Consider the following 15,726-nt stretch of genomic DNA (forward strand, 5'->3'; position numbering starts at 1 on the left):
ACCTTATAACGTGACGTCTGAAACAGAATACAAACATTGAATAGCATGTCGATTGGGAGCATATTTTATTTCTTTGAATGATTTAGAAATTTTGTTTTCATATAAAAAGAAATTAAAAGATTAATGCTCATTATTAAATGTAAAGGAACATTGCGATTTAATAAGTCCAACATGAATGTTTAATCAGTGAGTCGACATCAAACACAATAGAAGCATTCACAGATTTTAATAGACGTGAATCGGGCACGTACACTTGTACAGAAAGTTATATTAATTTGACAAGCAAACGTAGCAACCCAGAAGTGAGCAGCTAAACAAACAAGAGCAAAACAGGCTGCTGCGTTATTCATTCCAAGACTAGTATCACAGTTTTCTATTTTCACACATAACTCAAACAAACATTATGTTTTGCGAAAAATGAGAAGAATAGTACGAGGAGCAGCAGAGTCATTTAAATAGACCTCTATTGCATGCAAATACTGCACCAGAACAAGCTCTACTACTTTTCGAATAATAGTTAAGTTCGCCCGTTAAATCTAATTCCCTCTACAGAATACGAATGTTCAAATGCATAAAACAATCGCTATGCAAATGCAGAGAGATGTTTTTCACATCACTGGCGCCTTGTTTATTTATTTATTTATTTATTTATTTATCGTCTCGCAAGTAATTTAATTAATTAAGCCTACTCAAAGGCGCCATGTGGGGGAATAGTTAGGACCATTCTAAGGGCTTGTGAATGGATCCTTAAAACATTATTGGAATATTAGTTACTTTTTTTTATTGGGGCCAATATCTTTCCATGAGGCTCGAAATCCCTAGTGGTACCCCTGATCTCGCTACTCGTCATGACTTTACGTAAGGGCAATAGGGATTAACAACGTTTCTTGGATATGTTTTGGTTTTTAGTAAAACAGGCAAACGCATTCAAATGTATCATTCAAATCCATTATATGGTCAATAGATAACTCTTAAATCCCAGGCGTATTTAATAGACATATAGGCTGGGATAAAGTAAATACATTCTCTTGTGAAATACTACAGTAAAGGACTGCTTTTTGAGAAAATATAGATTATTTAGTCATATGATTTGCGTAGACGTAGCCTAGATGTAACTTAGCACTAACAAAATCTCTTTATTTAATATAAACGTTATTTAATATACCAAGCTTTTTCAAATATTCATGGGAATAAAATGTATATGGGTTGTGTGAAAGTACCGGAAGGTGTGTATGCAAACATTCCACATACTGTCGAGTATTATTGCAGTAAATATACACTTGTTGTAAATATTATTCAGAACTGAACAATAGTTCTACACTCCCACGTTCTGCTGATCAACTTTGCGTCCAAAAATAGCAGCACTAACTATCACCCAGTTACCCACTCTCCTACAACGTTCACTATCCAATTATACATTTGTTGACTCTGAACGCCCCCAGTGACGCGCATGTGGGAGACAAAGTTTACTTAAACCAAGCGTAATCACGTGAACGAGAAACAATTTATATTATTGTTTGGTTTAGGGAATCAGATCGTTGATCATGGGTTCAGTTAGAAATGTCACCTGTCTGTTTTCGATACAGAAGACCAATGGGGACTTAGAAAGTTGCTTTCAGGTGTCTTTTTTAATCATGCATACCGACCTAGTCTCTTTTATATCCCTTTTGTGCCCTGCCTTTGTATTTAGATATTTAGGCATATATGCTGGACATGCTATACCAGTGTACACTATTTTTGCTTGATTTCTATAACAGACCTCAAATAACGATTTTCCTGTTTGGAAAATTTCATGCGATGCGTGTTCATTTCAAGAACTCTTTCAATGGTTAATATGTTACTATGCAGTACCATTAAAGCCAGTCACCAATATTTTAGTGTATTTTTAACGATTTCTATTTGGTGGCGTTCTATTAAACTAAGGGTAGACTCGTGTCAAGAGATGTGTCTTGATACGTTTGTTGGTGTTGAAATCAAAATCTTTATATCATTCTTGTTAACCTATATTGGGAACTTCTGTATGAGCATATTTTTCTCTGTCCTGAAATTTACAATTGATTTTGCTCCCCTTAAAAGAAGGACAGAGCCTGTTCTCTTAGCAACAGTCTTTTCTTCTTCATGCGACGGTTCTGGAACCATATTTTCACTTGCTGGTCCGATAGACTGAGCCGGTCCGAAAGCTCCCTTCGTCGCTGACGGGTGATGAATTCGTTGAGCATAAATTCACTCTCTAGTTCGGCCAGCTGTAGTTTGGAGTACGGTTTGCGCTTCTTGCGGGTCCTTGTATGCACAGGGTACCACGTCGCATCTGTGGTGACAGATTGGGAAAATGAAGAGGGAAAACTGAGCATTCACGCAACATTACGCATTTTTTAGAAACAATACCAGAAATGTCAAAGGACACAAATGCTTCAGTTAGCCTAGAATGTCATCAAAAGCATATCTTTTTGGTTCTTTCTGCTGGATGTCGACTTTTTCATTCAAATATTGGCAATATAAAATGTTTATCCTTTGTATATAATTTTCTTAAGAATATCTGATCGGTCTTTTCAAACACCTGATTGTTTTTAACATATGGTCAAAACTACAGTGCTTAAGAAATCTTAAACTAGGCCAGCGTGTAATGTGGTGTTTTGAACTTGTTGGTAGTTGTCAAATAAATTACGCAATAGGCCTGCACTATCAGTACATAACACATTATATTTTGTTAACCTGAAAGGACCATTGATTTTGTAAGTGAAAAAAAGTGATCTTTTCGTCTTGTTTTTAGTTTTTTTTTTAGTTATACGTCAGTACATGTTAAAACAAATTGGGGACATGCGTATAAGCATGATCATTTATATAGCTTTAAACCATAATACTCTGTGTTATTTCTTTCTGAGTGCGTTAAATATCCAGTGCAAACATCTGCACTCCCACCTCCATGACCCTTGTTTGACAGTTTAAGACTTAGGAATATAGAGTGATTTTTTTTTTTAAAGGAAAAATACTTTTTTTGAGAAATAAAATTTGCTTTCCTCAACAGATACATGCGTCTTATTTTATAGCGCAGTAAGCCTTTACGGTTCTTTAAAGAGCATAATGTAAAGCCTAGTGCTGCCTATCATAACGTGCAAGTATTTTTGCATTTGCTGCACTGTTTGTATTCCGTCCCTTTCATGAATGGGGGCAGCTACAACTACGCATCCTAAAAGAGCATTAAGAATTCAAAACGCGCAGGGATCGAAACAGACTGTCACATAAATAGAGCCTACTCACCTCCCGGTGCTGTTCCGTTTGCGGGTGGGCCAACGGATGATATTGTATGCGTGAGGATGCCTGGGGCTTTGCCCCCTTCGTTTTGTGACGAACCAGAGTCCGATTCCAGGGAGTTACAGGATGGCGGGTCTTGCGTCAGATTCTCTACAGTGGGTCCGTACTCATATTTAGAGTATATCCTATCTCCGCCCATCATGTTCGAATTGTGCAGTCCGTGCTCTGCCGTTATGGACACCGACGATTCATCTCCCGCTCTTTCACCACGTTTAAGGTTTGCATTGTCGGCGAAGTTTTCGCGGTTATTACTTACACCATTGACTGTGCAGCCACCACAGCTGTAAAAGCATTTGTTCTCCTCTTGCCGTGTAATCTCACATGCTCGGTTAAATGCGGGGTTCAGGGTGACGGGGTTGCTAAAGAAGGACTGAGTGTATCCGTTGCATTGCTCCGACTGACTCCAAGGTAGGGAACAAACATTGTCCCTTCTTGGGTAAGGGAGGGAAGGTAGACCCGCCAGTTGTCCCCCAGAAGCACGAAAGTTTGGGAGGTAAAAGGTGTCTCCGGTGTGTATGTTTACCAAAGGTCCCACAATCCCGGTATTAAGGAGGTTATGCTCGCCCATTTCGGCGGGCCCGAACAAGAGCTTCTAGTTTATAGCAATCTGACATTTAACGTAGTTGAAACAAGCGGCGCGCCCCATTGGCTGTGTGTAAGTCACGTGGCACTGGTGAAGTTGTATTACACAGAGTGCCACCCACCGGGTTCAATGTCTGACCAAACAAAACAACTTCTGGTTTACTGATTTTATAAGGTTTTAAAACCGCTATAAACATTTCTAAGAATAAAATATTTGAGCCAAAAAGAGTAAAACCTTGAATAACATATTTTAATAGATTTCTTATAACCTAACCTACGGCAAAGGATAGGCTATCTATCAATTTTTTGTAGGGCTAAATTGGCAGTTTTTTGTTTTTGTTTTGCATTTTGTCGCAAAAAAAGACGTTGCGACAAACGTCTTTGTCAGACGTTTTTGATTAATTCCATTAATTAGAAGCTTTGAGAAATGTTGCCTTTGCTGTTGACAATTCAAACATTTTAACGGCATTAATAATTGTATTTAGCACGATCTAATCGTTTCGTAACTATCGAATAAGGGACTTTGTTTTACGTAAACTTAGAAATAAAATGAATGCCACATAAAGCGGAGAGACCCCCTTTTACAGGCCAGTTTTTGAGATATACAAAGTCACTTCTCTTATATTCGTAGAATATTTATATTTAGTTGACAACATATGCAAAATAATGACGCAATAAACCATGAAACTCGTTATAGAGTGGAAACCAAACACTTGAAGATTGAATTTGTTGTAGAGATCATGTTTCTAATAGACAAAGACTGTTTGCCTTTAAACACTGGATACTATTAAATTTGCTATTCGCCAAAGTGGGATATTTAAGAAATTCCGATATTTTTAGATAGTTTCATTATTTTAAGCAAGCTAGCCATCTAATGGAGATTTATGGTCGAAAAATAGTCCTTTCACGAAATAATGAAACTATTTTCTAAAGTAAAGAATGCCTGATGACGGATGTGCCAATATAGAGTATATACTTTACAAAATAACAATCCACATAGTGAATAATAAAGAAAAAGCACTGGCTATTTATTTACACTAAAAGATCATTGGAATAGATTTTATCGTCGTAATGACGATCGTAGGTTAGTTGTGTTAACAGGCGAGGTAATATGCAAATATAAACATTCAGAAAATATGAACACCAGAAAATAATAGATATAGCTCTCTTTCGAAAATAGAAGGTATGGATAGACATGTCCTCAGGAACCAATCACTTTCAAACATACGAACCCTGTCCCGCCACCCAAGCGAGGAGGCCATGTTTGTTAAGATACAACCACTGAACAATAAAGCAGCAGAATAGATGAGTTATACAATTCCTCTAAGATGATTGAACACGATTTTTCCTGAAAACTCGAACCAATTTTCAGATATTTTCTCATGAGTTAGTACATAACTTACTGGCCTAGCTTGGACATCTCTCGAAACTACGCGCTTACATACACAAAAACATTCTGGCCTATGGTATAATGCTTCTCAGGAAACCACAAAACCCACAAAATCATTTAGCTGTGTCCGATAAATCAATATTCTTCGAAAATCTTTCCATATGGTTCGCATTAAGAAACACATTTTAAACACAAGTTGTTTAAAAATGTTTAAAGCCCTTTTGCTTGTGTCTCTTTGGCTTTATAGTTAGTCATTTCCTTTTGTGCTTTTCGTTTATACAGAAGGGCGATTCCCATTGGCGCGTCGTCAGTTCAAGGTCACTGTCTAGTGCACTGATGTCTATCGAAACGACCGTCTCGGAATCCCAGACCAGACTTGACAGAAGCGTAACCAAAGAGTTTTTGCTTCCTTTGCCGTTGTCGTTGGTAAGATCATTTTTTTTATGCGAAGAAAACTTAAACTTTCTTATGAAAAACAAAATTAAAGAACTATGTGCCTTTAGATAATTATCCTTTGGAAAATTAAACCTTGTGTGTGTGTGTGTGTGTGTGTGTGTGTGTGTGTATGTGTGTGTACCAATAACAGCAGATTTAACATCAATTCCATTTACATCAACCTGTGTTATTACCATATGTATTCTGTATTTGTGACCATATGTATTGTGTATTTGTGTTTTCGATACTTTCGATAGTATTAAACTAAACAAAATGATTAATACCACAGCTCAAACCATTAACAGAACTTAACTCAGCAACACTGAACATAAAGCTTCATAATTAAGTCGATTAAAAAGTCGTACCAGAATTAGGAATTAGGGACATAAAATAAAAGCTGAAGAAAGAACAGACGTTCTCGAATTAACCATATATATTTCTTTTATTGTGCAATTTTATGAAAACAAACACATTCACACACACACACATACACACACACACACACACACACACACACACAGAGAGAGAGAGAGAGAGAGAGAGAGAGAGAGAGAGAGAGAGAGAGAGATGAAAATTTTAATTTTGAAACATATTTTCCCACCACAAAACGATGATTTACTGTGTGGCATATGTGCAAAACTGTGAATGTGTAGGCCTACAAAAAATATCATGTCGGTAAGCATGTGCAATGCCACATGTTAACTAAATGGACCGCTTTCAAAACAGCTACGTCTGCTGAGTTGGCACCTTCACGTTAAGTAGTTTAAAAGGTCTCAAACACGGGGAAAAAACTGTTTACAATGTATACATAACATACATAATTATTGTACACTAAACGTTGGCTAAATCACGCATGCAGCGTCCAGCAGGATTAAAATTATTATACCAAGATCTAGACTCACAAAGCATGCCTACAGTTACTCTCCCTCACCACGAGAGGCTGTCACGCGCCGTCTCTTCGGCGTTTGGGGCGTGGCGTTTGAAATCAGTATCTTTTATAAAATTTGATAATCGTACTAGTTGGCTTTACTAGTTTTTTTCAAGTTAAAAGGGAAATTTTTTTATTAGTAGTATTTTTTTCTATATCTCAATTATGCATTTATGTTAAATAAGCTGTTGTGAATAACACCAACAATTTCGTTAATGAAAAGAAGTACATGCCTGAAGAAAAGTTTTGTCTGAAGCCGAACGTGATCACAACGTATCTGTGAAATTTAGAGAATAATAAAACCTGTTCTCTTAAAACATTTAGCGTTGTGGTTAATTGATTATATGCGCACATGGATGTAGGCTACCGTGTAACCCTTGTCCTTAACATCATTTCAAGTAGGCTATTAACATGAATATCTTCACATCTTATTCAAAAACAAATCTTATTGTAATCAAATTTTGTAAATAAATGCTATCTGTACATAAACACAGATACATAAACTGCAAGATCAGCACCATGCATTCCAATGTATTATGCCGACAAATGGTTAAATCTGAAGTTCGTTTAAATTTCTGCTATTGCTTTCCACGTAGCGGTTGTAGGTCATATGCAGCTTATTATTATAAGTTGGAAAGAAGTAGGCTAAGGTAATTGTTATTGTTATTGTTCTGGCCTGAGGCCTACAAACATATACTGAAAGTCAAGCTGGTAGTTTAATTAGATCTAAGCTTTGGATACTAAAAAGTAATTGATCCCCTTCATGTATAGATGACTGAAAAGAAAGCAAAACAAATGCGTGAATTTCCAGGCCTATTTAGAAACATAAATTTTGACTAAATCGTTTTTTTCTAATTACAAACAAAATAATAACATACATAGTCTTAACAGCTTGTGTAAGTAGTAAGGTTGCTATTATTGCTTTTAACAATTATTTAAAAAAATAAATGAATATAAAAAATTATGTAAAATGAATTACTTTTAAATCAATATCAACACGACCCCCCCCCCCCCCCCCCCAAAAAAAAAGGTCGTAGCAAACTTGAGTATAAAATTGCAAAATCTATTAAAAATCTTTATTTTGTCATGCTGGCTTTTGTTAATAATTTTGTGAGTAGGATACAGCAATCTCAGTGGGAATTGCAATAACAGGATTGCACAGAAAGTCTGCTAAACGTGTTTGTTATAATGAAAATAAAGAATTCCAAACGTAACCCATACTCAAACATAATGAACAATCTTCACAATCCAAATCCCTTTGATTTAATTATTTCAAAAGTTTCAATCCACTCTAACCTAAATTTAAGATTTATTATTAGGAGATTATTGTAATCTGATAATAGCTCACAGTTACCGTGCCTATAGGCCGTAGGCCGTTAAAAGTCATTGCAGAAACTTAAATTTACACAAAGCCAGGGCGTAGTCACATGGGTGGCACAGGTTTGGTCACTATAGGAAAACTAGAAAAGGCTTGGCACCCCAGTTGCCACCATAATATAGACAAATAATATAAAGCCAATGCTTTAATGTAATTATATGCCCGTTAATTTTAGATGTAAAAATCACATATTCTGCATACGCAAACTGTGCCTCAATAAATAATTATGTGGGGCGACCCTTTAGTGTGCAGTTGCCTCCCCCTATCCACCACGCTACTGTACAAAACTGTATTATGAAAGAGGGCAGTGTTAACGTGAGCATTATAACTAATCTCAGACACACTTACCTGCTATAATGAGCGCCATGTCTTATGGGTTACAATATCGATTTTTTGGGCCAGTTCGGTTTCCCTGTAGGCAGGTTCATTATTTGTCTTAATCGGTAGCCAATAAATCACGACATGAAAAAAGAAGACTTTTTCTACAAGTCAGCAGGGTGCATACATTGAAGACGTCAGTGCTCTTCCTGTTATCTATAATAAAAATATCGTGCTACAGACTCACGGCTATTCAGCGTGTGCATGTTATATAATTAGAATAGTTTTCAAGTCTTACTTTAGATATGGGGTTCGAGAAGGTGTTGGGCTACGATGAAAGCGTAATGGTACATTTAAAGAAAAAAATAAACATTTGACATGTCACGAATGAAGACTACTTTGAAATATTGCTGTTGATCTTGAACGGTTTGAACAGTAGATATGCCTCACTTTCTTTTTTTCTCAGCTTTTTTGTGTCAAGCTCTAAGAGACTGCATAGTCATGGTCAAGAGTCGCATGAAGACACGATAGACGACGAGCCATGTCACTCAAGGCTGGTATTATAGCCTACCAATAGGAAACTAGATTCCTATCTAGGCTCTGGAAGCAACTATACAGTTTGGTCTGGAAGCAACCTCAGCGTATACAATTTCAAGATAAGCCGTGAAGTTGTAGACTAACCTATTTTAAAGTATAACTATAACATAGCTTGAATCTAAACTTTTAGCTAAACTGTTACAACAGAAACTGTTTATAAACCGTATTTTGCCCCATCTAGATCAGAAAAATATAACACTTTAATGGTCCCGAAGGAAAATGAAATGAACATACAATGCAATAAATGCATGAATAAAATAGATAAAGGTTATGATATCTACTATCAACATAATATAACTAATGGTAAAAACAACGTAAATTAATTAATTTCGTTCAGTGATATTATGTTAAAATATTTAACACTCAATGTAATATTTCCATTGTTTACTTTTGAACTATTCTGTAATTCAACGTGATTTGAACCTTCATCATTACGGCGTCCTGGTGAATGAAAAATTGGCTTTAATACTCGGACATTTCTGTTTAATCCCCGGACAGTTCTGTTTACCAGCTATGCATTCTAAACATAGTTTAGAAAGGTCGGCAATAGTGTCAAAGGTGTCATTATCTTTGGTTGAAAAAAGAACCCACACACACTTTGCCCTTTATGCATCTAATAGATATCAATATTAAATTATTTCGATGTACATGAATAAATATCAACAAGGTAATGCTGCATGAGACCGGGTACTACATTATGTGAATGATTTCTGTCCAATCTCTACATTTTAAATCAATGTTATCTGTCGTATCTCTACTTTTTAAGTCATTGTCAAGTCATTGTTGTAAATTATTTCGGTGAAGTTTTCCTTTAGCAATATAATGGATTATAGAAGTGTTGAATTTATTACAAAACTGTGTCATATTCTGTAATCCATACCCTAACTTGTATGAATTGTGATTTCAACTATTCCTTTCTAAGGAATGCTTGCATATAGCATGCACGAATCAATTAAGACGAATATTTGTGCAGTTGTATCTATCTTATTATTATAAACCCCCACAGCAATACAGAGGTGTGAATGGCGATACACAATAGAGCAATAATAACAAAGAAAAAAAAACCCAAAACCGACACAGTAATCCACATTGTTTGGTTACACAGTTAATGTCGATACCTGTGGTTGCTACATTTACCTGACGCTTTTATCCAAAGCGACTTACAATTATGACCGCGTACATCTTGAGAGTGGGGCTTGAACCAGCAACCTTCCGATTACAAGCTAAGCACCTGAACCACTAAGATACCACCGTTGCTAGTGACGTTGAGATTTTAGGAGTAATTCAGACGAATATATTTCTGCATACTCATAGCCCATGTAAACTTTGTATAACCAAAAACTGTTCATAAAAATAATGCACACATTAGGAAAGACACAAACACGCTACATAACCAGGATAAGGAACGTGCAATATTACTCTTTAATATCCAAATTCAACATAACAGAGAGAATGAGAATGAGAGAACTGCGTAAGCAATTTATAACTACTATGACACAAGGAAATCTTATTTAAATAATAACGCATGGCACTATACAATTTTACAATAGCAGCCGTGTTTACACCCTTGGGGTCAGATACAAGACTTTGGAACGCGAGCTTTATGAATATTATAATATTTCGTTCATAGCGATTCATTGTAGCCCTCAAAGAAGTGCGGAGCACCTAAGGTGTAATCTGACGATGCATCATAGTAATAGATTAGTTAAATTCAATTAATTTTCAAAGAGTTACTATGTCAGCGTCCTTCGATATGGTCCAGAAATTTGGGAGGCAAGGTACACCAGGCATTGCATTTATTATATAAATATTTCGGTACTTCAAATCAACTCTTTAAAAGTTATTTCGTACTTGGACTCGAATCAGGTGGCCTGCATGTGGGTGTTTGACTTCGATTTAAAGACGAATTTCTTTTCCTTTACACGTCGGTTCTGGAACCAGATTGTGACCTGGCGTTCGGACAGGTTAGTAGCGCATGAGATGCGCCGTCTCTTGTCTTTGGTGATGAATTTGCTGGAGGCGTACTCTTTCTCAAGCTCTTTTAACTGGATCTTGGTGTAAGGCACCCGCTTCTTGCGGCTACGACGGTAGCTATTGGCTTCAGGCTGCAGTGGCACCACGTCTAAAAAGAGTCAAGTAAGGACAAAATAAAAAAATTAATCTAGCCAAAGCACACATATCATTTTTGAAAAAAAGAGAGAATATTAAATTTTCACTTCGAATTGAACTCCATTCTAAAAAGTCTCGAAACTTTCCGAGTCCGTCCCATTCCAGTCACTGTGATGTATTTAAACACCAAAAATCTGGCAAGAATCGAGTTAGCATACTTTCATTTGCCTAATTTGAATGAGCAGTTTTGACTGATTTTAAACGGAAAATCAGTGAACACAATCAGTCTCTTATTAAACCTGGAATATTTGATTGATTGTATTAACTTTAACCCACAACATATATATATATACACACACACGCAGACAATTAAATCATAAATACCAGTCCAACAATTCAACAATATTTGACTAACGCCCTCCAGTTTGAGCCAGACAAACACTCCGAGTAGCAAACAAAGCGTGATGGCAAATAACTCACGTGCAGTCACAGAATATAATGAATATCTAATACGTAGGCTATGTGATACATTAACTTTTTTTCTTTCCGCAATTCAACCTTGAACTTCATATTCACGAATGAAATGTCAGGTTCTTCTTAATAAATTACCCAGTTACCCATGGGTTTTTTGGTTGACTTCGTATGACTCAAATTTATAAAAACTTGTGTTAATCAGAGAATTAGCAGAACTTGCAAAAAGTCTACATTTCATGTATACAAGTTAACGGATATGTTAAATATGTATGGAATTTGACTAAACGCTTTGTAAGGAATGCTTGCATATAGCTTTGCGCGGTGTTATTACGCGGTGGTTTATTTTATACACACAATGAATCAAACGGAAATTGTGAAGACTCAGGTGTAACAAATATAATCATTATCAATAACAAACTAATTTAACATGGTTCATCGATGCTCAATTTCGCGTTTCACATTAGTTCAGTGGACTGTTGCTTTTTCCCTTTTGTATGTCTACTTTGTCATTAAGGCAATATTTAATTAAATCATACGTGAACTAAGATTAAAAACGAACAAGCATCACTTAAAGGGTCATACAGAACAGTTAATAAACAATATTACTGAAGGCAGTAGAGAAACAGACTGTAACCTAATAAAAAAGGCGGCTAACATGCCATAGAGATGTTTGGAGATGTTCCAGATTCTGGAACTGCTAAGAATTGAAGACAGACTATCAGTAGTTGGTAATATCAGTATGTGATGAAAAATGTTCTATTTTGGTACTTCGGTTATCCGCCTCTATATGATAACTGTTAACTAGACCTGGAATCAGGAGACCAAACTGGAAGTGAAACAAATATTCGGAAACAGATTTTGATATTTAGGTATGGTAGTTTACATAAGGGCCAATCCTACAACCATAGAATGTTTTATCAGATATTTAGAAGATGAACTGACCCTGCAAACAAACATATGCACTTATAAATACAAAGGGAGGCCTATGCCTGTATTCTAGCTCACCAGCACGCCCCCAAACTCCCATCACCCACCCTATGAAACACGTACACACGCATGCGTGCGCACGCGCACACACACACACTATATATATATATATATATATATATATATATATATATATATATATATATATATAATTCAATAACAACAACAATACTACTACTACTACTAATAATAATTATTATTATTATGTGCTTATAAAAATCCTATTATAAAAATGCAAGCCACATACTATTTGCCTACCAGTACATACAAAATATGCTTGTTGTTGTTAAACACTTAACATAATTAATGTAATATAAGGATAAAGAATTCAGCCCAAAATTCAAATCCTTTCGTCGTACTAGTCAGCTTGTTCTGAAGCAGGATATTTTAAAAAACTGAGAATATCCTGAAATGTAGACTATTGACCTGATCATAATTACTACATTAAAGCATGTTTGGACTTTGAAAAGTTTCTTTTTCAGTCAAACACGCTCCCCCCCGCCCCGCACATACGCGCACGCGTTCACACACGCGCGCGCACACACGCACACGGTGTTTACATTTTCTGTGTAGTAATGAATCCGCATAAATATAATTTAAATTTGATTAGTTTGGACCAATTTATTATTGGCCTCGCCTATACCTGGAAAGGGGGACTTCCAGAGGTGACTTGACTGAGACTGCTCCTTGGAACAATATACCTGGCCGTCCCAGCTATTCGACAGTGACCAATGATTATAGCCATCCATTGGAATGAAAGTATCGTGCCGTTGTTCTGGATGTGCGCTGATTCCTGGCATCACTGACATATCCAAATAGCCAGAGACAGTTTGGTATGAGCCGGTAAAGCTCGGGTAAAAAGCAAATTCTTTGGACCGGCTTGAAAGCTCTTCAGTAAGTCCGCTAGGTTCCATATATTTCTCGGATGAATGGTAGGAGCACGGCTTTTGCTGCACATTGGCGCTGTGCGAATGCGACAGACGGCATCCGTAATAAGGGCTCCCAAAAGGATAACCATAACCAAGCGCCGCACCCGAGGACGTTTGCGGGGCAGGACACTGCCTAGCCGTGTCCTGCGCGGGTGGGTCCGGATAAACCGAGCCCTGGTGGCTCAGTATACTTCCAGAGTGGCGCCCCAACGCGGGGTGAGAGATCACTTCCCTGCAGTGAGTAGCAGGACAGTTTCCGTTCAGTCCCTCCATGGCTTGTTTTTTATGTGGAATATTTTCAATCGGGATTTTTTCATACACATACATCAAGGTGTCCGCCCAGTGTGGATGCAGGACCAGCGAAGCTGTCATATCACGAGCTGTCGATGCTTTTTTTAAAGTCGACTGCTCGAAGAGGGACACCTCACTTCCAAGCTCATTTTTCTTTCTACGCGCATGCGCGTCGACCAAGCCTCAAGTGTCCGGTTCATTATTAAGACCGTGGCTTTTGCTGACACGTGACCCTAACAAGACCGCTGAGTTAGTAGAGAGGTCAGACCTATGCTTAAAGGGAAAGACACCTAACTGTACTGAATAGAGATAAGTCTAAAATATTTTTCACCCTATTAGGTCTTATAACCTAACTCTGACACTAGATTTTTAATGTATTAATTAATTATACTTACATAAAAAGAAGGTGTGTGTAAGAGATGTGTGTGAGAGATCGGAGAGAGCGGAGAAAGAATGCGACACCGGTAATTACACAAGATGTACATGTACAAATCTGTAAAGCTGAAGAAATAATTACAATTAAACAAACTTTTAAAGTACTATAGAAACTCTAATGTGTCTACATAGAAAGAAAATCAATAAGTTTGAATGGGTAGGCATATAACTTCCAGATCTTCACCATTCGTTTACACTAGCTGTCAGGAGGTTCAAGGTCAAGGTAGAAACTCAGACAACCAGGGTCGTTGTCGGTCTAGAGAGACAAGAGCGAACTTTACTCTGGCGATGTCGAGTTTACTGGCAATCTTGGTATAATTAGTGATACCTTCACACGCAGGCGAAACACTTATGATTCAATTAGCATATAACGTGTATCCAGCGGATTTGGATTCGTTTTGCTGTTACCACATTATTTACACGAACAAGCGTAATACACAGTTTACCCAAATTAAGCATTATGTTCAAATAAAACGCTTAAAATATTAAAATAACACCGTCTATGTTTTGAAAAATAGCTCACTAAAACAACTTTTATAAAAAAAGGTAAAGATACCTAGAATTGGAAACTGATAAACATGGTCAAGCTATTTATTTACAGTCTAAATTCTTAATCAAGTTTTCAACGTTTGACGTTTTCTTTGAAGCGAATCAAATGTGTGTGTTGTTGTGGGGCTAAAATTACACGTATTTAAAGTAAGCAGGTAACATGTCTGGATTAAAAAAAATCATTAAAGGATAACTAAAGATTTTTCGCAAATGCAACAAGTCAAGTGAATACATTTTTATTCGTTTTAAAAACACAATCCTGAGCTTTTCATGAGTCATGCTACTAGAAAATTTGACTATCATGAATTCAAGAAAATCATACAGTGTTTTCACGAGTCGTGTTACTAGAAAATTAGAAAATATCTAAATCAAATCACTCTTTTGAAATTAGTGTAAACAAAAGGAACGGTTACATTTCATTAAAAGGACTACGTGAAAATGTCAAAGTATTACGGGAACATTTTAAAGGATTACATGGACATTCAAAATTTACAAATGAGAGCAACAACTGAACAGAGTAGGCGGCAGCATTTGAATCATGCTTAACATCCGTCATAATAGGTCATAGGTCTATGATGACATCGAGAAAGTGTTTCATAATAGTACAACAGGACGTTTAATTATAAACTGAGGGATTATCTCGACAAAACCATATTTATATTCCTCCCATAACATTATTAATACTTTACTGAAGGTAGTCTAAATAAAAAATATGGAACGTTCAAGGCAAGGCAAGACCAGTTTCTTCATATAGCACTTATCGTGCACAAAGTTAATTCAAAGTGCTTCACTTGCTACAAACTACATATGTAAACAATGATTGTAGTTAATTACTGATAAAGAAAGTTTTTCAGTGACTAAGAATGGTAGGCTCTTTGCTTCTGGAATGGTAAATCAAATAGTTCAAATAACTTTAAATAACTTACAAAACCGAATAGACTATACCTATAAGCTATTCGTTATACAGTCTCCCAGAACACGAAGATTCTTCTTCACCCCCTTCCCGTGCTTC

The 15,726-nt window shown here is 36.5% G+C and overlaps 2 protein-coding genes across 2 annotated transcripts; both read right to left on the bottom strand.

Moving 5' to 3' along the window:
• Positions 1 to 209: 209 nt before the first annotated feature.
• Positions 210 to 3,909, bottom strand: hoxc12b (homeobox C12b). The gene is made up of 2 exons (XM_027001942.3): positions 3,259 to 3,909; positions 210 to 2,308 (listed from the first exon to the last, which is right to left on the bottom strand). Exons 1-2 carry the CDS (start codon positions 3,878 to 3,880, stop codon positions 2,070 to 2,072), a joined length of 861 nt encoding a protein of 286 aa, XP_026857743.1. The 5' UTR covers positions 3,881 to 3,909; the 3' UTR covers positions 210 to 2,069.
• A 6,460-nt stretch (positions 3,910 to 10,369) lies between these two features.
• Positions 10,370 to 13,811, bottom strand: hoxc13b (homeobox C13b). The gene is made up of 2 exons (XM_027001941.2): positions 13,154 to 13,811; positions 10,370 to 11,062 (listed from the first exon to the last, which is right to left on the bottom strand). The coding sequence occupies exons 1-2, from the start codon at positions 13,809 to 13,811 to the stop codon at positions 10,803 to 10,805; spliced, it is 918 nt and encodes a 305-aa protein (XP_026857742.1). The 3' UTR covers positions 10,370 to 10,802.
• Between the last annotated feature and the right edge of the window lie 1,915 nt (positions 13,812 to 15,726).

The sequence above is a fragment of the Electrophorus electricus genome, chromosome 22 (assembly GCF_041902795.1).
Source record: "Electrophorus electricus isolate QZ-2024a chromosome 22, ASM4190279v1, whole genome shotgun sequence".
Lineage (NCBI taxonomy): Eukaryota > Metazoa > Chordata > Actinopteri > Gymnotiformes > Gymnotidae > Electrophorus > Electrophorus electricus.

What these genes read in the sequence shown, in the direction of transcription:
- hoxc12b (XM_027001942.3), bottom strand. Translation starts at nt 3,880, where the DNA reads ATGGGCGAGCATAACCTCCTTAATACCGGGATTGTGGGACCTTTGGTA. An exon ending in AAACGGAACAGCACCGGGAG is followed by an intron (nt 2,309 to 3,258) that starts GTGAGTAGGCTC and finishes CTGTCACCACAG; the next exon opens with ATGCGACGTGGTACCCTGTG.
- hoxc13b (XM_027001941.2), bottom strand. Translation starts at nt 13,811, where the DNA reads ATGACAGCTTCGCTGGTCCTGCATCCACACTGGGCGGACACCTTGATG. An exon ending in CTGGAAGTCCCCCTTTCCAG is followed by an intron (nt 11,063 to 13,153) that starts GTATAGGCGAGG and finishes GACTCTTTTTAG; the next exon opens with ACGTGGTGCCACTGCAGCCT.